At 38.4% G+C, this 18,106-nt stretch overlaps 4 protein-coding genes across 6 annotated transcripts; 2 read left to right on the forward strand and 2 right to left on the reverse strand.

The window, feature by feature from the left end:
• Nucleotides 1-158: 158 nt before the first annotated feature.
• On the forward strand, nt 159-4,785 carry LOC125201407 (uncharacterized). Its single transcript, XM_089065656.1, has 5 exons — nt 159-396; nt 867-2,548; nt 2,839-3,031; nt 4,002-4,354; nt 4,442-4,785. Exons 2-4 carry the CDS (start codon nt 978-980, stop codon nt 4,149-4,151), a joined length of 1,914 nt encoding a protein of 637 aa, XP_088921782.1. The 5' UTR covers nt 159-396; nt 867-977; the 3' UTR covers nt 4,152-4,354; nt 4,442-4,785.
• A 1,805-nt stretch (nt 4,786-6,590) lies between these two features.
• LOC125206051 (uncharacterized) lies at nt 6,591-10,979 on the reverse strand. 2 transcript variants are annotated; one of them, XR_007173894.2, is made up of 3 exons: nt 10,815-10,979; nt 8,160-10,527; nt 6,591-7,754 (listed from the first exon to the last, which is right to left on the reverse strand). XR_007173894.2 is itself a non-coding variant. In XM_048105338.2 (2 exons), exon 2 carries the CDS (start codon nt 10,523-10,525, stop codon nt 8,276-8,278), a length of 2,250 nt encoding a protein of 749 aa, XP_047961295.2. In that variant the 5' UTR covers nt 10,526-10,527; nt 10,815-10,977; the 3' UTR covers nt 8,083-8,275. The 2 variants fall into 2 exon arrangements, 1 of the variants encoding a protein (XP_047961295.2); XM_048105338.2 differs by lacking the exon at nt 6,591-7,754 and having other exon boundaries at nt 8,083-10,527; nt 10,815-10,977.
• Nucleotides 6,635-7,955, forward strand: LOC125206069 (transcription factor MYBS1-like). The gene is made up of 2 exons (XM_048105354.2): nt 6,635-7,209; nt 7,276-7,955. Exons 1-2 carry the CDS (start codon nt 6,635-6,637, stop codon nt 7,751-7,753), a joined length of 1,053 nt encoding a protein of 350 aa, XP_047961311.2. The 3' UTR covers nt 7,754-7,955.
• A 707-nt stretch (nt 10,980-11,686) lies between the features above and the next one.
• On the reverse strand, nt 11,687-17,902 carry LOC125202363 (uncharacterized). Of its 2 annotated transcripts, none has more exons than XM_089065863.1 (9): nt 17,627-17,902; nt 16,314-16,487; nt 15,477-15,892; nt 14,697-14,938; nt 14,249-14,317; nt 14,075-14,131; nt 13,246-13,298; nt 13,078-13,153; nt 11,687-12,868 (listed from the first exon to the last, which is right to left on the reverse strand). In XM_089065863.1, the coding sequence occupies exons 2-9, from the start codon at nt 16,432-16,434 to the stop codon at nt 11,914-11,916; spliced, it is 1,989 nt and encodes a 662-aa protein (XP_088921989.1). In that variant the 5' UTR covers nt 16,435-16,487; nt 17,627-17,902; the 3' UTR covers nt 11,687-11,913. The 2 variants fall into 2 exon arrangements, with proteins under 2 accessions (XP_088921989.1, XP_047956702.1); XM_048100745.2 differs by having other exon boundaries at nt 15,477-15,867; nt 17,627-17,900.
• Nucleotides 17,903-18,106: the final 204 nt, after the last annotated feature.

An 18,106-nucleotide genomic window follows, 5' to 3' on the forward strand; every position in this document is an offset into this window, starting at 1 on the left:
CAATACCTCACCTAAAATGGAAAAGTTATACTATAAAAATATGTACCTACTTTAGGCACCACTCTTTTTTTTGTTTTGTGAGTTTGCCAACATATAGGATAAACATAAAAAAACGTATAGTAGTGCTACTATTTCTTTAATAGTTCTGATTTATGCATAAATATTTATTGACTCGCACTAAAAAGGAATGTCTGAAGATTGCACAGCCCAAAATCCAAAACAACGCAGCGGTAAATAAGCTCGAATTGGTGTCCATTTCATTCAAGTGCTGCGCTTTCACAAACGCACACAAGCAGCGACACTCTCTTTTCTCAATCAGCGCCAATCCCAATACAAGAAGTCAGTTTTTCTCTTCGAATTTTTCTCCTTTTGTCAGATCCGAGCTGCACAGTTCAGGTAATAGTTATGGAAATGAAGGAGCCCCTTTTATTGAAAAGTAAACATTTTTCCTGATTTTATGGGTTTATGCTATTCTATTTTACAATGATGTTGTGGGAAAAGTCTAAATTTTACTTGGGAGCAAATAATGAATTCCAACTATAGTAACCTACAGATAGCTTTGGACAATAATCAATGGGTATGTTTCAAAACAATAATTTTTTGTTTGAATACTATACTAATAAAACTTGGATGGATTTTAAGTCAATGAGATGCGCTAATGTCAGCAAACATTGAATGTTTTTGCAGCTATTTTTTATCCAAAAGTGAGTATTTTGTAACTTAGATTGTATAGTTTGTAGATAGTAGTGATACTTGTTAGTGTTATGCATTTATATAGTAGGAGACACTGGCTTATGTTCCTTAACTGTATCCATGAATTTCAATTGTGCTCATAACCATGCCCGGTTAACTAACTTTGGCAGCAGATTTGGTGCTGTTTCGCTTATGGCTGACCTCTGTTGCATTCTTTTTACTGTGTGGATACGGTATGTGCAGATTATATGATTGGTGTCTATTGATTTTTGAGTGATCTTGAGATGAGCCGGTCGCCATCATTTTCTCTCAAGTCGGAGCCTGCACCGGAAGTTGATGAAAGATCTTTGCAGCAATGGGTGGCTGCATTTTGCATCATCAGGTTTGATCTTGAGCAGGGTCAGCTGATTGAAGAGTGTTATCCTCCTGGCTGTCTTACCCAAAGTGAGGAGCTTGAAGTCTCTTTTAATTCATTTCCCGATTCAGTTTCACAGCATCATAATCGCTCAAGCATCCATGATTGTATATTCTTTTTCCGCACAAAAAGAGAGAGAAACCTTCAAGCTTCGAGTGTGGCATCAACAGAGATCGTTGAAGTAGTGGATAATAAATTATCTCCCCAGAAGCCAATAGGTAAAAGTCAGATCAGCTATGACTCCCGATTCTTGTATGGCTTTGTGTTTAATAGGCAGAGGCATGATGAGAGACTAAAGCGTGGAGGCGAGCAAAAATCTGTGGTTATTCTTTCATACAGTCCATACACGAGTGTGTTTAGACCTTTATTACAAATTTTGGGGCCATTGTACTTTGACATTGGAAGCAAGGCACTTAATTACATTGCTGCTTATGTATCAAAGTGGCCTACACCCGTGCCGGGTCAACAGATGGAGCTTCCTATTGGGAATGCATCGCTAAAAGTGAATCTGCCACCTTCTCATTGTTTGCCATCAAATAGTGGACTTTTCGAAGACTCTGCTTCCTCACTTGCTCCTCTTCTCCCCTCAAATCTATCAGTTCCTCAGGGCCTATTTCATGACTCAGATCTTTTTGGTACATTTCGTGGACTCTTATTGCAACTTTGGAAGCTGTGGGAACTCCTGCTTTTGGGGGAACCCATCTTGATAATAGCACCAACACCTCCGCAATGTTCTGAAGCTGTTTCTGGTCTAGTTAGTTTGGTTGCCCCACTTCTTTTGAGTGTTGATTTCAGACCTTACTTTACTATTCACGACCCGGAGTTTGCCAGTTTGAACTCTCTTCCTCAGGGTTCCTCTTTTCCTCCAATGATTCTAGGCGTGACAAACCTTTTCTTCTTAAAGGCACTTCGTAATATGCCTCACATTATTTCAGTTGGAAATCCCGCTTCAAATTCTATCCGCCATCCTTTTGGTTCTAAAACTGCTGCAGGAACTCCGCCTGGTCAAAATGTTGCTTTAAAGAGATTCACTCCTGCAAACTTCTTGAATGCTGTGAAGTTGAAGAGAGATGGTCCTCTGTGTCTAATGACTGAGCATAAAGAAGCTGTATGGACGAATTATGCTGGACTGACAAAGCCGGATACATCTATCCTGAATAGACTTATTGATGCAGGACTGTCTCCCAGGGTTGAGGAGTCGATGTCGGTTGTCAACAATGATATACTACGTCGCCATTTTTTGGAGTTGACGACTAACTTCTTGGCTCCTTTTGGTCCATATTTTAGACCAACTACACCTTCTGAAACATCGTCTCCATTTTCCGATCCCCCTCCTCTACCCACATTCAATGCTGAGGAGTTCCTAGAGAGTTTGTCTGCAAGAGGTCCAGGAAAGTTTTTGTTGAAGCGGATGAAGTCAAATTGGCTGGATCTCTACAGGTATTGCTTAGTTCTTCACTCAATCCACTTGTTTAATTAATTCCTTTTCTCTTGCCAACGTGCACATCAGTGATCAGTCCATTGACTGTTTTGAAATCATCTATAAGAAAGTGTAAGCGATCAAAATCTGAACTTCACCTATCTAGTAGGGTTTGCTTTAAGTTGCATTGATTTTAATATGCTATAATGCTAATTGAATATTATAGGTTATTGTGTGGCAAACTTAGGTTTCTATGACTATTTTATTGATATCTCCTGAAGATAATAATATGTTCTGAATATCAATGCAGGCAGTTTCTGAAAGGATATAACTTTCTCCCATGGTTCCGAAGAAAGCGTGCTGTTGCTGAACAAGAACAATATAAATTGTGGAGGCAAGCTAGAGTAAAGACCAATATATACCAGTTGATAAGTAGAATGTCAGAATTGGAAATTGTTGATTCCTTCAATGCAATTGAGAGGCACCTTCTCGGAGAAATGCAGGCAAGTTCTCTAAAATTAGCAAGAGTGATTTTTATTATAAAAAATATTAATGCAGTAATTCATGACAATTTTGGCTTTGGTGAAATGCATGTCGCATGAGTAAGAATTTTCAACATTTACTCAAACTCATTAAACAATATATCGTACTTTTCTATTTGCTATTCTACACAGCTCTATTTAATGAAGATTATGCATAAGAAAATTGTGGACCAAGGGGTAAAATTCACTATGAATTGCTCCTTGCTTCTCCTCGTTGTTCTGTTGAATCAACTTTGTTTATGCGGAGAAGATCCAGTGTTATGGTTTGACATCTTATCCAATATCCATTCATTTATGTTTACATAATGGACTCGATTGCTTCTGCTCAAATAATCGCAAGAAAGTGCTGATAATCAGAGAGGGCTTTAACTGCCTCAAAATGCTTCTATTTATGTATTTGTATGAGATAATACAAGATAATGAGGATCTTAGCACTAACATGCTTTTTCCTCTTCCTGCATTGGATAATGTTAGTATATGTTTATGTGGATTCAATGGACTTTCCTAGCAACTCGGGCATAATGGATGCCAAGTGGTTTCTAGTGTAAACTTCCCTAAACATTATATCCTGTAATAACCTGTGAAAATTAGGTGTAGTGTAACATGACCTTAAGTCGTAACAAAAATGCAGGTACTTAACATACTTAGATTGTTAATCCCTTCTTGATTTGCAAGTCAGATGTTCCAAGATTAATCAGTTCAACAACTTCTCTCTCACTTTGAAGAGTATCTATATTTGTAAGTGATAACAACCTAAGGGTTAATACTTACTAGCCTTATGGTTTCTCAATGAGGAAGCCCAGATTGCATCTTGTATCATACTTCGCTGCTGCTTTTATCTTAACAACGCAAGGTTTTCTGTTATCAGTGACAGTTGTTTGTATATTATCAGTCCATGTGTTTCCATTAACTAAATATTTCTCCATGGCAGTATGGAAGAGTAAATGAAGATTCTGAAGCAGTCTGTAACAAGTTAAAGAAAGATCTGAAAATAGTGTTCAATATGCTGCCAAAAGACATACAACAGCTTCTGATTATGAACCCAGATAGAGCATCTCTTCTACAAGAATTCCATGAGTAGTATGGGCTATCCGAATATACTCATCCATCAGACAGTGTTTTGTTCTCCGCATCTTCCAGATGACACAAAAATCCTTACTCCGAAGTTTCTCAACGCCACTTCATCTGTGCTTGAGGCAGTCTTCTTGCAGAAGGTTGGAAATGGCATTCACAAATCTACCACACTCTGTTACCGTTATTTGCCAAATTATTGATTCTCCTTAGGTAAGTATCTTCTAAAACTAGTCCCTTTTCTCAAAGCACCAGTTTTGGATACCTCTCATTGTTTGATTCCTTTATGGAATTTTCTAGATGAGACTGAGGCAAAAACCTCAAGAAAGACAGTTCAAGTCTTCAAGACAACAAAATTCTGAAATCTGGTTTTAACAGGTTAGATGGCAATAGAAAGAACGTTGTGAATTCAGATGTCTGATTATTCTCACTAGTCTTTATTAGGTCAGACATGTAAATACGAGGTCTCTGATATAAGTGAAGTAAGCTGCAAATTCAAAGAGAGTAGCACTCGGGGGAAATATCTATTTTTACCTGCATGTTAATCCCATCAATTGTGATATGAAAACGTATTGCCTTTAACATCATCACTCATTTTTATCCTATGCAAAGGGAAAATATAAAGCGTTTGATGTTGTTCTTTATAGCTACGAGTATGCGCTAGACAAGTGCATTTATGATTGATACATTCCCTTTTCTTCACTATTCTAACTCGAATGCTTGAGGCTATTGGCAGCAATTTTATCATAGTATAAGAAGAGACAACAGAAAATAACTGATCAAGTGTTTTGTATGTTATGGTTAAGAGACTTGTAAGATAGGAATAAAACTGCAAAACAGATCTGTAGTTTGTTCGATGTTAGAAATAGATTATAAATTGCTCTTACTTTCCAAGCTTGCATGATTTCATCATCGTATCTGGAGCCCTATCAAGAAATCCTCTATTTCTTGTTTATTTTCTTGTCTTGTATGTGTATGCTGTTTGGTTATGGTATTAGTCTTCCAACAAATTGCTGCTAGTGATAGTTTTTACTCTTTCGTCTATGCCCTCCTCGAATCACTTACACACGAATCAATACTATGCGATGTGTAGAATTAGCATGATGTAGCTCTTGGGAATCGATGGTTCTCAGCCGTTGATTGAACATGATGATATCTGAAATGGCTGTGGAAATCTGAAGTTGAATGGAGAAAGTAAGGTCTAATATTGTTAAGAGTTGGTTCGTGTTTAATTTTCTCATTTCCATGAATGAAATATGACTTGTATTTTCTTCCAACTTTTGATATGAAGTGAGTTTATTGAGCTTTGACAGCTTAGATAGAGTTGAAGTCGACTTGGATTCCATATTTAAGCAGGCTAACGAAATTTTTTTTTCTCTATTTTAATTGCCTGATTTTATTATTATGGAGAAATATTTTATTGGTGTCTTGTGTTTCTTTTCATACTGCCCAATAATATAGATAAGGAAGAAAACTGTCTTGAGATATTATTGTAAATTTGTAACCAAAGGTTTAATTGGGCTTATGATATATTCTTGAATTTTAAATTTTGGTAGGGCTTGCCCACTGTTGAAAAATGTTGAAATTTCTTTCTTTAAAAGAAACGTTGAAATTTAAAGAGATCAGATTACAGGGTTAAAAAGCTAACTTTTGATATTTATGTAGATTAAAATATAGAATTAGTAGTACTTTATTTTATTCCGAATCATTAAAATATTTCAAACATCGCTTGATTGAAAGCGACACACAAATTCAGTAAATAAAGATTTATTTATTCCTGGTAGCGTTAGTGAGAGAATATTTCTTGTGTATATATAACTCCAAATTCCATCCCAGTCATACAACGTGTTGCTATCAAAATTTCAAAATCTAATAGAAATATGCAATTCACCATACATTTAGTAACATATAATAGTGGCTGAGATAGAATGTTAAGCAATTTAACCAAGCAAGATTAATAAACCAGTTGTTAATTGGAGTAGTCGATATGACTTTAATGTACACTATTTAGGCAGCGCGCATTAATTACAATTAGAGCGACGCTTTTGTTGTTTAGGCAAATTGCAAAATACAAAAACCCAAAATGTGTTAATCTCACTAAGCAGCCCATTAATAATACACACCACAATTATCTTACCTCTTTCTCTTTGCTATAGTGGAAATGACCTCAACCCCTATACATGTCTTACGATTTTGCAGAGACCTATGTATTTGGTAAATAGTCACCTAGGCTTGGCCATCTGACCCATTAGTGTAAATAAGAATCAAGTATTTAACAAAGATACTTCAATTCTATCTCTTCTATACCAAAAGAGGTTATCTATTATATTTGGTGCTACTATCTCCTGCTACACGCTATAAACTCATTTTATAATGTGTATAGCAGGAGATGTAATATCAAACGTAGTAGCTATCATTTTAAAAGAAATCGGAGAGTAAAATCAGGATATAGATGAAAGTAGAAATGCAATGATTTTGTAATATATATGACAAATGCACCCATCCCTTGGAGTCGCACTAGTGACAGGTGGTCCTTCTCTTCCATTAATGCTTATCTTGCATTCCTCCTCTCCTTATTCCTGCAACTCCCTCTCTCCACCATCTCCAACAATTCTTGAGCTCTCAACATATACATACGTATATACACACACGCGCGCGCGCATGTCGGGAGGTTGGTCGGGAGGTGGGTGGAGCCGGGAAGAAGAGAAGGAATTCGAGAACGGCATTGCCATGCACTGGAACGAGGAATGCAAGGAACAAAGCTGGACCAAGATTGCTTCAATGGTTCCCACCAAAAGCATTCTTGAATTAAAGCATCACTACATGCTTCTTCTTGAAGATGTATCTGCCATTGAAGCTGGGAATGTGCCATTACCTAACTACAATACAAATATTGCAACAGCTTCATCTTCTTCTTATAAAGACCACCCCTTTCATCATAAAGATAAGCCCTTTTCCAACTCTAGTTTCTCTCCGGTGGAGCCCACCGCCGGCAAGGGTGGCGGAAGCGCCAGCCGGTCAGAGCAAGAGCGGCGGAAGGGGATTCCGTGGACCGAAGAGGAGCACAGGTACTTTTATACTTTTACCCTCTAAATTCTAATGGCCCAAATGTTCAACTTTTTTGTGTGATGCAGGTTGTTTTTACTGGGGTTGGACAAGTTTGGGAAAGGGGATTGGAGGAGCATTTCAAGAAACTATGTGATTTCAAGAACTCCAACGCAGGTGGCAAGCCATGCCCAGAAATACTTCATCCGTTTGAACTCCATGAACAGGGACAGGAGGAGGTCCAGCATCCACGATATCACCAGCGTCAACGGCGAGGAGGTTCCATCGTCGGCCCACCTGGCGCCGCTCGTAACCGGCCAACACCCCCATCCCCCACCAGCCGCTCCGCCTGCAATGAAGCATCATCAGAGGCCAAACATGCATGGATTAGGCATGTACGGCGGAGCACCTGTGGGGCAGCCGGTGGCTGTTCCTCCCGGCCGTCACATGGCTCCTGCAGTAGGCACTCCAGTGATGATGCCTCCAGGGCACCACCACCACCAACCATCTTATGTTCTTCCAGTCGGTTGTCCCATGCCACCGCCACCTCAGCCACCCATCAATTAAACTAAGAAAACGAAACTGTTCAGGCCTAACTTGCAGAGAACAATTTTGCCCAAGTTGCTTAAAAAGCAGAGAAGCTAACAGGAATAATGTTTTTTTTTTTCACTTTCTTTTTATCTGTAAATAACAGATATATGAAAGTGCGTTTAGAGCAATGAATGTGTCATTTAAAAGGATGATCGTTCAATAAGTTTCTTCCCATTATGTTAACAGCCCAAAATATGCGACAAAAAACAGAATCATATAATAGAATAAGCACAGATATAAATGAAATATGTCAAGAACCATCAAGTAGAATAATGCTATGTAGTAATTTAAAGAAAAATAAAGAATTGAGAACAAAAAAGACATGAATAACTCTCTGCTCGTACAAAACTGCACCATATGCAAAATGGTAAGTTTCTATTACCCTTAAGAAGTGACAACAATAACAGTCATAGGAATGGTGTTGTAAGAGAAGCTGCTGCTGCGAGTCCCCAAGACTTGTTCCATCTCCACGACCAAATAATAACATGATTGTAAAAACTAAGCTGTGTTTTTCTTGCTCCTAAAGCTCTCTTTTAGAGATGCAAACTTTTTCTTACAGTGATTCACTGTTTTCCCTGGAACTGCTGCAGCAATGCGCTCCCATCGCTGGTTAGTGTCTTTTGGGAAGGTTTTCAGTGCTTGGATCAATGCTTTCTCCTGGACATCGGACCACATGTCTGCATCAGAACTAGATGAAATGTCGTTTACTGCAGCGTCACTGTCAGCTGAGGCCTTGGTCGTTTCCTCGTTCTGACTGGACGAGTCCTTCAAATCCTTCGGGTCCTCAGTGCCTCTGTCTGCCACATTGTTGCTCCTGAAGCTGTCCTTCATCATAGTGATTTTCTTCTTACATTGAGCCACAGTTTTTCCGGGAACTGCAGCTGAAACTCGTTCCCAGCGCTGGTTAGTGTCCTTTGGGAAGGTTTTCAGAGCTTGGACTAAAGCTTTTTCCTGGACAACGGACCATGAATCTTGGTCTGAGGAAACTCCATTTGCAGCAGTACTGTCGCCAGAGCTCAGATTGTTTACACCAGGATTTGATGACTCTGGCAAAGTATCAGGAGCTGAAGATTGACTCTCCTCAATGTTAATGAGCGTGCCCTTAACCTCCTCCCTAGTTGTGAGAGGAGATACTATCGTGGGCGTAGGCTTTCTTTTCTCAAGGAAGGAGTCAAAAGCTTTAGCAGAATCTGGCTTCTGTAAAAGTACTGTTTTTGTAGCCTTGAGAATCTCTTCCACAGACCGACCAGTACCAATATATTCAGAGATCACTTCCCACCTTCGAGAAGTTCCTTTAGGAAATTTCAGCATTCCCTTCCTCAAAAGATCAATCTCTTCTTTAGTCCAAGGTTTTTCTCTTTTCTCATAGCTGCTGTAAGTAGCATGTCCATTCATAGCTACAGAACCATTCGGTTTAGAATTTTTTTCAACTTCCTTCACATCCTTCGGTTTCTGATCGGTGTTGAGACACTCGGCTAGGAGATTTCCGCTCTCAACCAATTCCTTCCCTTCTATCCGATCACATAGACTTTTGAGCTGATCTTTATCATAAGATGAGCAAAGACTTTCCACATCATCAGCAGTAAGACCATGCAAATGCTGGGACAAAATAGGTGCTGAAAGTGTTCGAAGACGGGTCCGTTCTTTGCGAAGGAGCTTCTTTTCTTTCTCCTTGATCTTTCTCTGATTTGAAGCAGCTTCAGCGGCCCTTTTCTCCTCCTCCTCTTTCCGTTTCTTCTCCTCTTCAATAATTCCAGCTGCTTCTTCCTCCTGCATTTTCTTGGCCAAAACCTTTGCCTCCCTTTTCTTTACCTTCTCAGCTTTCAGATCTTCTTTTCTTCTCAAAATTCGCGGGTCTCGTTTGTAGGCATTATCAACAAGAGTGCGTATACGTGCATATTCTTCTTTCCTTGCCTTCTCCGAAAGTTTAGCATTTTGCCTTTCCATATACCTTTTGTCTTCACGGGACTCAGCTTGCTCCAGATCATACTCATCAGCATGAGGAAACTCCCTCCAGCTCTTGAATGCATACCAAAAGTCATAGAAAGCATCCACTTCTTTGATTGGGCTTTTATCATCTCCCAAAGTCGGGACAGCCTGGTTAACAGACCAGCGTCCATTCCTCAAGAAGGCAGGTCCAAAGACCTTGTAGAAGTCCTGTGGTGCGCAGTCAACGGGAATTTCATCATCAAACTCATCTGTGGAATCATAGATTCTTCTCTTGACAGGGTCTATCAGCACCTCATATGACTCCTGAATGGCCTTGAACAGACTCTCTATCTCATCCTTCTTTGCCTGCTTCGCATCCTCAGTTTTCTCGAGGAGCAAAAGAGCAGCCTGCTTGTCAGGATGATGTCTCAGAGCTGCCTCACGATAACTTTTCCTTATCTGATCTTCAGTTGCCAGATACCTCAAATGACTCAACCCCAACAAGGCATAATGATCTTGCTGCTTTGAATCACCGCCAGATTTCTTCTTTCCTTTACTGCTGTAAGACTCTGATGATTGAACATAAACATTCTCTTTCTCCTCCGGAACTGTCTTGCCATCATCTTTGTCCTTGTCATCCACCACCACAAAGTGGCCTGACAGCTTAAGAGCAGCATCATGGAAGGCATGCCCTGCTGGTTCTCGATGCACCTTAATCGGAAGGCAATTTGAGCAAACTATGATTGGCTTGCCATCCACAATTTCCTCAGAGTACGTAATCAGAAGCATGCTTTTCCTTTTCCGAGAAGCAATTTCCATCACTATACACATAAAACATATCCAGAATAAGCTACCAATGCATCTAACTAAAGAAAAATACAGATAATGCACAGGACAACAAAAAACAATTTACTAACATAAAGCAGAAAAACAACTCCAGAACACGAAATACACGCCGCACACCGAAATAACAAATCAAACAAGCAAGGTTAAATCAAAGCATTAAGCTCAATTCGACTATTCAACGATTCAAAAAAAGTACTCATAAACAAACAAGCAAAATATATTTCTCATTGGAGAAAATTAAAGAGGCAAAAATTAAACATACGTGTGGTAATCGATAATCTACAACGAGCGCTCCAAGCATGAAGTAATCCGTCTCCCGCCGTTTCAACCGTTGCCGCCGCCGGAAGTATGGAAGGAAGGGGAGCTAGGGTTTCTGTGATTGCTATGCGACGTCGCGACGAGGCAAAGCATACACAGGAGAGAGGTTTAAAACGAGAGGCCAACGCCTATATATATGGCGCCGTCAGTTAGCATTTGTTGGGCCCAAAATAAGATGGGCTTTTTATGTATTTATCGTTATCTAAGATTAGTCATTCGCTCTCTATTTTTAATACTGGTTGGTATTTTTTGTTTTTTTTTTTCCTCTTCACACCAATTTTGATATGAAGAATTACAATATAGGCCCAATTTTATGATTTATTCCAATTTTCCATATGGGAGTGGTTTTCTTGTGAAATTCTTTAAAAATGAAAATTCAGATAACTACAAAATCATACCAATTTACTGATATAATAATATCAATTGGTATCATAAAACATATCAAATCCTTATATTGAGTTAGGAAATCTAATACTTATGAAGCAACGTATTGATATTATCTCTGGAGCTGAGGTGATATATTTTGTGATACCAACTAATACTAATGTATAAGTGAATGGATATAATTATGTATTTTAACTTTTTAAAAAAATTCAAAAGTGAATCATCTCCATTTCAATATATGTATAGATAACAAAACCTAGTGGAGTAGTAACTTTTACGAACGAATCAAAATTAAAAAGTGGACGTAAGAAGTACTGCATAAAATTTTTAAAAAAACAAAAAAATAGTTTGAATTTTTATTATAATAGTACAACATACATCAACTCAAGAATATTGTGAGGTCTAAAAGTTACATGCATCACACTTTTGACATAATACAACAAAAACTAGAGGTGCTTGCTATTAGCTCCAAACAACATAATACAACACTGACGTCTCTAGTTTTCTATTCCCAGGAGAAAAAAAGGAGAGAAGAGGAAACTGAGACCTAAGTTGGCTTAAATCTTCACTAACAACACCAAGCCCTCCCAACTCTATCTCTTTCTATGTATGTACATAGGTTTAACATCTCCTACAATGAGGAGATAAACAACCAGTTCTCACGTGTTCACTTTGGCTGCTTTCACCTGCAGATCTTTCCTCTTCACCTTGATGGACTTAGTCCTGTTCATCTGCTTCGAGGGCGCGCCCACCAGCAGCAGGCGCGACATCACGTAGGATAAGAGCTCCTCGCGGTGAGAGAATGTGAAGTCCAAGTGCGCATACTCGAACTCGCTGAAGGACACCTCCACTCCCGCATCCTTCATCACAGTGTAGTGGTTCCTCACCATGGATGGCTTGATCACCCGGTCCTTCCTCCCGGCCACGAGATCGACAGGGATGTCGATCAAGCTGTAGAACTCCCCCAGGTTCAACGGCCCCGGGGTACCATACACCTCTGTGTTTGCAGCCCGACTGCCATAGTCGAACATTGCAAACTTCTTCGTGCGCTTCATCTGCGCTAGATGCATCGCCACCCTGAACGCGACGCCTGGCATGTCGTTCATGTTGTAGTGAGGTAGACCTAAGACCCCGACCCAGTTTGAGCTGTCGCCACCGACGACATAACTCATGAGGGTCTGTACCAGTCCCCCAACCGCGGGTAAGTTGTGGAAGTCGCGAGCCAACTTATTTAGCAGCATACGGAAAAACCTAGTGGGAATATAGAAGGCTGGCAGGAAAGGTGCCAAGAGAGGAGAAATCAGAGAAAATAAGTACTCTGATACAGTGAATACAACGGTAGAATCATGGTGGAAACCAGCCGGTGAGAGTAGGATCATTCTGGACAGCCTGTGGGGTGTTTCCTCTATCCGACGAGTTATAACGTACATCAAAATGGCAGCTCCTCCCAGGCTGTGACAAATTGCACAGAGTTTGTATGGTTGATCAGTGTTACTTTCTTCCTTGGGATCAGATTTGCGAGGCTTCAGTTCAGAAATCTTAATTTCGTTTATTTTCTCCACCATTGCTGGTATATCTCGAGTCCCATGCTCATTGATTGAGTATTTCCAATATCTGCATAAGTTCAGTTTAATCAGGAATGTTAAGAAAAGGTTAAACCAAATAATAAGGTCAAACCTCCAAAAAAAGGCACTAGACATAATAAACAATACCATAGAACAGCAATAGAACAATCTTTGCTACCTTTATATTGTTGGAGCTTAATATATACTTACTCTATATGATTATCTGATATTTAAATTGTCAAAATAGGAGCCACTTACTGCCGGGATGAGATTTTTGTGTTGATGTGTTCTCTCGAAACTAATCCGCGAAAGTTTCCAAGAAAAACATCATAACCTTCATATGAGCGGGAAAGAAAATCAATAGCACAAATTATACTTGCTATATATGTTCAAGAACCGAGTTTAGCTTTTGGATATTGTACAAACCTTGATCAAAGGCTGCAAAAGCAGGAGAACCGACGACACCATTTGCCACCCAACTGTAAAAATTAAATACTACTGTTAGAATATAGGTAAAATACAACAAAATCATTTGGAGGAATAAAAATAACAACACAATTAAAATTCACAATGCATTACTTCATAAGACATGTCAAATAATTAGGAACTATTAAGAGTAAATCCAATACTAATAATTACATTTAGACTTCAAAGTTCAGTTAATCATAATGAAATAAAACCTTCCCGTCACACACCTCAAAGAATGATCTGATGGTAAACTGGGATTTTTTTTTTTTTTTAAGTTTGTTGGTTATCTGGTTTTGTTATGTACGGAGTACGATGTAGTAGTATAACATATACAGTATGAAACACAAATAGACATAAAATTGATGCTGGTAGCCCAAGGTTAACTTCATATTCTATATCTTTTTTGTTCATCTTACATCTGTTTGTAATCCAGAAACTTAATCTTTTTTTGTTCTTTCTATTCCCCGGCTAAGAATATTAGGCAGTCACATTATAACAAAGTGAATGATATGATGATGCTAGATGATTCAAAAATAAGAAGAAAATTTAAAAACGTGCTATTCATTAGAGCAGACACAGTAATTGGATATTGCCAGAAACATTTTCCGAGGTCCAATACAAATATGGTAGATAACATATCCAATTCAACGTGAGCTGTAGCCTTGCATGTAGTGGAGGCCATTAAAATAGATTAAACTTACCATTTCATCGTTAAGTAGAAGACATTACAGATGATAACAGGTTTTATAAACTACTATCATCATTACAGATCTATGACATAACTCACCCCATAGATGAATCTAATATTCCATGCTGCAGATAGACAACTTTTCGTGAATCTCTCCTGCAATAATTTTACAAACATCAAAATGCAATTTTATTATTCCTTTTTCAGGAGGTAAAGGGCTACTGATAAAAATTGCATAAAAATAACAACTGATCACGTGTTTTGCTCACTAACCTTGGCATCCTTTCCAGATGAAGTACGTATCCATCAGCTGTAACCACACGGATAGCTTCATAAGGATACCTAAACCAGAAAAAGATAATTGAAACCTTTTGAAGTTTATAGTTGAGGTCCTAACAAAAAGATATACGGTCGAACGTATAATTCACCGATGGCAGTGACTTTTGAAAACGACAAAAGATATAATGTAAGGCAGGGGAAGGCAGTTTGTTCTAAAGTGGAAAGCCACTAAAAAGTCAAGTTCCAAACGCCAAAAAGAACTACACATCATGACCTCAATATACAAGCACAAGTAGGCGGAATTGAGCATGAATGACAAAATGTTCAGCAAATCCTCACAAAAATGGAGCCTCGACACACAACACCATTTAGCCGCCTTATATGAAAGCACAGTAGAGGAAATGACCACAGAAAAGATAACATTAGATCACATTTCTCATACCCAAGCTCTGTTATGACATCTTGACATGTCCTGGCATCTGTATTGAGGTTGAAAGACGTTTTCCTTTCAGAAGGAGTTGGATCCTTATCTGACAGAACAGCAGTAGGGCGAAAACTGAGTTTGGAGAAGAACCACTGGCATACACTTCTCAAGGTATTTATTGGAGAAAGCACGCAATGGGCCGCCGTGTGAACAACATCAAATGCAGATTCTATGGAAAACTCAATTGCTAGGTGGAGATCCTAAAAACAAAAAAGTATGAATGAAGACATACTTAGTAACTTATGCACTATCAAAATAAAGTGCAGGCAGCTCATGGTCCAATGATAAGAAATGCACCAAATGACCATTCTTGTTATCATTTCTAATTTCAAGCATATAGGTTGAGGACTTGACAAGAAAAGGAACAGGAATAGAGATGTATATATGTCAATCAGCTGGCCCTCCTCTTATATTTCACTTTTTCGTTGAGTTGTAGTTAGTTAATCATTAAGTTGAGAGCCAGACAAGAAAAAGAAGAGGACTGGATGTACATATGTCGATCAGTCTTCAGTCAGGCAACATCATATATTTCACATTCCCATTGAGTTATAGTTAATGTATCATTCAAGCACCACAGGATTATAATCAATGAAAAGCAGTATCATAACATCAGTGCTCAAGATAGAGACCATGCTTAAGATTCTTTTGTGGCAATCGTATGCCAGGAAGAGAAAATAGTTGTAACATGGTCCCACATCATCTTGGAAAAATATTATGTAAATGAGCATTGGAGCATACCTCGACAACGCCATGTCTGCGATCAGTGGCCCGTTGAACAAATTGATCCTTGAGATTTTGCAATCTTCTAGGAGATTGTGGGACTGAAGGATAGTTTCCTGACCTCACAGGGGCTTTAGAAGTAGGAAAAGCTGATCTAATGAAATAAAGTGGTAGGAAGAAAATTAATTTCATAGGATACAAAACCCATGAAATTATAAATCTTATCCACCATATCCAGCTTCTGTTCTGTTTCGTAAAAATACTTTCTCGTGAGACTCGGGAACTATGTGACAGAGGAGACGGAGGATAAATATCACATTCTTCTCCATCGGATGAATAATCCACAGTTGAGGACGTGTCAGAATCAACAGAAACTTCATGAATGAATTTATTGAAAGACGATACGCCACTGCACACATTCAAAACATTATTTCCTGTCGATCAAGAAATATACAACCAAAAGAACAGGGTGGGTACCTAGTTATCAACTCAGACATAAATGACTATCTTCTATACCTTGTAAATTATAAATTCAAAAGCTGCACCTAAATACAAGCCTGACAAAGATATATGAAAATATCTAACCAAGCAAGTTTGAGGTTAATTTCAAAATGGGTCAGTCCCCAATCCCACACAGTCAAAATGAGGGGAAAAAATATGCAGCATGTCTCATCAATATTTTAGTACATCAGACAAAAATAGATATCCTTCACTTAGGTGTCTATTCAGTCGTTGACTGCACATTCAGGTCTATCTTCAGAAACAAATATAAGATGCTGTCATCTTCAGAGCGAATCATACACAAAGAAAATTCTGCAGTTCCTTAAAGAATTTATATAACAAAATGAAACTTACTTCTCCATCCAACGAGGAAGTCGAGGTCCACGAAAAGTTGGCCTAAGCTCCCAACCATGAATGCCTTCAAGAATAGAAGTCTTTCCAGGCAAAATAGACAATAATAAAGCTGACACTCCATTTATAAATCTTACAATATTGTGCAGAGATTCATATGTGATCGTCTTTACCGACCTAAATCATATCAACAGGGAAAAGAACCACAGTTGTAAGATGGCTGGTGTATCATAATGTCTTCCGTGCAGAAAAAATATAAAAAGGAGAAGAAATGGGTCAGAAAAGAATCATCATAAAATGTACGTATGGAAGCTTGAGAATCACTTCAACAACTTCAAGGTAACTACTGACATCTTGTAAAGGAGGACAGATCCAGAACTACCAAAATAATTTTTTTCAATAGTTTGTGGTCTGGAACTCATTCACAAACGAATGTGAAGATATGCTGTATCACGCAGTATGAAGTATTTCCCACAAGTAGCATGGTGCAATTCATGTTGTTTTTACATGCCTTACTGCACAAATGCTCCCTCTTGATAAAATGATAAATTTATCCTGAATGTGAATGCTTAATTTGTACATCAAGTGAATGTATTACATACTTTATCACAAAGAACATCCCTCAGCAGCTCAGCATAAACAATGCTTGCACTCGGTGGATATTGATCGTAGCACATGCAAAAATATCCATCACGTTTAAACAATAGAAGGCATTATTCTACTTTGCTGGACATATTTCATTCTTCTCGTATTCATGTCTAACCATTCGCTGCCTCTGGTGAACATAAAACGCTCCATTTTGATTTCCGGACATTCATATACATTGTCAACTTCACATTAAGACCAAACAAATTCATTTTGTCCTGCCACTCAATGCAATAAAATATACTCCACTAATTCCCCCCAAATATCCAATCCATTCAACAAACAAGACTAATACGTGTTGATTCAGCGACATATGCATTCACAGCAGCTCCTCATCCAATACGTAAATCTGACTCAATTTCTGCAAACCTGTCTCCATATAGACCCCTCTAAACACCAGCTAATTACAATAATTCTCAAATTAATTTAATCCTCTGTCTCAAGCCACAGCTTTCCATCAATGAAGAGAAAACACACAATGATAATCAACATAATTCTACAAACAGAAATTAAAATGAACCAAAATTTGCAACTAAATAGAATAGGAAATAGCTCCCTGATAAAACCATATTGATCACCAAAACCAAACCCCAAATTAATCAAACAAATTACGAAATCCTCAAAAATCAATAATGCGCGCGAAACGAGGAAGGAGGGGAGAGAATACTGACTCTTTGGTTACAGCGAGAACATTGTCAACAGCCCTTTGCATCGCAATCGGTATTCTGCTCCTCTGTTTTTTAGTTTTTTTGGTTTGTCTGGAAGAAAATTCCCAAAATAGTGCAGGAAATTATCCAGGAGGATACGAATCAAGGAAGAAATAGAGGGAATTGTGGAAGAAGAATAGGGATTGACAGTCGATTGTTGTCGACGGATTAAGGCTTCATTATTCATCCAAACCAAACAATAAAATGTAACCAACTTTTGTTACGTGGTGCTTATGGCTGTTGTGGTCGGTTATACCAATTTCCCTTTTTTTCTTTATTTTGCAACTCCATCGTTCACAACAATAATTTCTTTTTCCATTGAGTTTTATTTTATAAAAAATGAATCAATTTTCATTTTTATTATTCGTTAACAATACTATAATCATTTTTTTTTTATCTCTATCTCTCATACTTTATCAACTTTATATTAAAACTTTCGAATAT

This window comes from Salvia hispanica, chromosome 2, assembly GCF_029641045.1.
Source record: "Salvia hispanica isolate PSC_SH4W2 chromosome 2, Shi_PSC_v1, whole genome shotgun sequence".
Lineage (NCBI taxonomy): Eukaryota > Viridiplantae > Streptophyta > Magnoliopsida > Lamiales > Lamiaceae > Salvia > Salvia hispanica.

Coding starts and splice junctions, on each gene's coding strand:
- LOC125201407 (XM_089065656.1), top strand. CDS start 978: ATGAGCCGGTCGCCATCATTTTCTCTCAAGTCGGAGCCTGCACCGGAA. Junction 2,549..2,838: donor AATTGGCTGGATCTCTACAG/GTATTGCTTAGT, acceptor ATATCAATGCAG/GCAGTTTCTGAAAGGATATA. Junction 3,032..4,001: donor ACCTTCTCGGAGAAATGCAG/GCAAGTTCTCTA, acceptor TCTCCATGGCAG/TATGGAAGAGTAAATGAAGA.
- LOC125206069 (XM_048105354.2), top strand. CDS start 6,635: ATGCACCCATCCCTTGGAGTCGCACTAGTGACAGGTGGTCCTTCTCTT. Junction 7,210..7,275: donor TGGACCGAAGAGGAGCACAG/GTACTTTTATAC, acceptor TGTGTGATGCAG/GTTGTTTTTACTGGGGTTGG.
- LOC125206051 (XM_048105338.2), bottom strand. CDS start 10,525: ATGGAAATTGCTTCTCGGAAAAGGAAAAGCATGCTTCTGATTACGTAC.
- LOC125202363 (XM_048100745.2), bottom strand. CDS start 17,667: ATGCAAAGGGCTGTTGACAATGTTCTCGCTGTAACCAAAGA. Junction 14,939..15,476: donor GCAGACATGGCGTTGTCGAG/GTATGCTCCAAT, acceptor TTTTGTTTTTAG/GATCTCCACCTAGCAATTGA. Junction 12,869..13,077: donor ACAAAAATCTCATCCCGGCA/GTAAGTGGCTCC, acceptor GAACTTATGCAG/ATATTGGAAATACTCAATCA.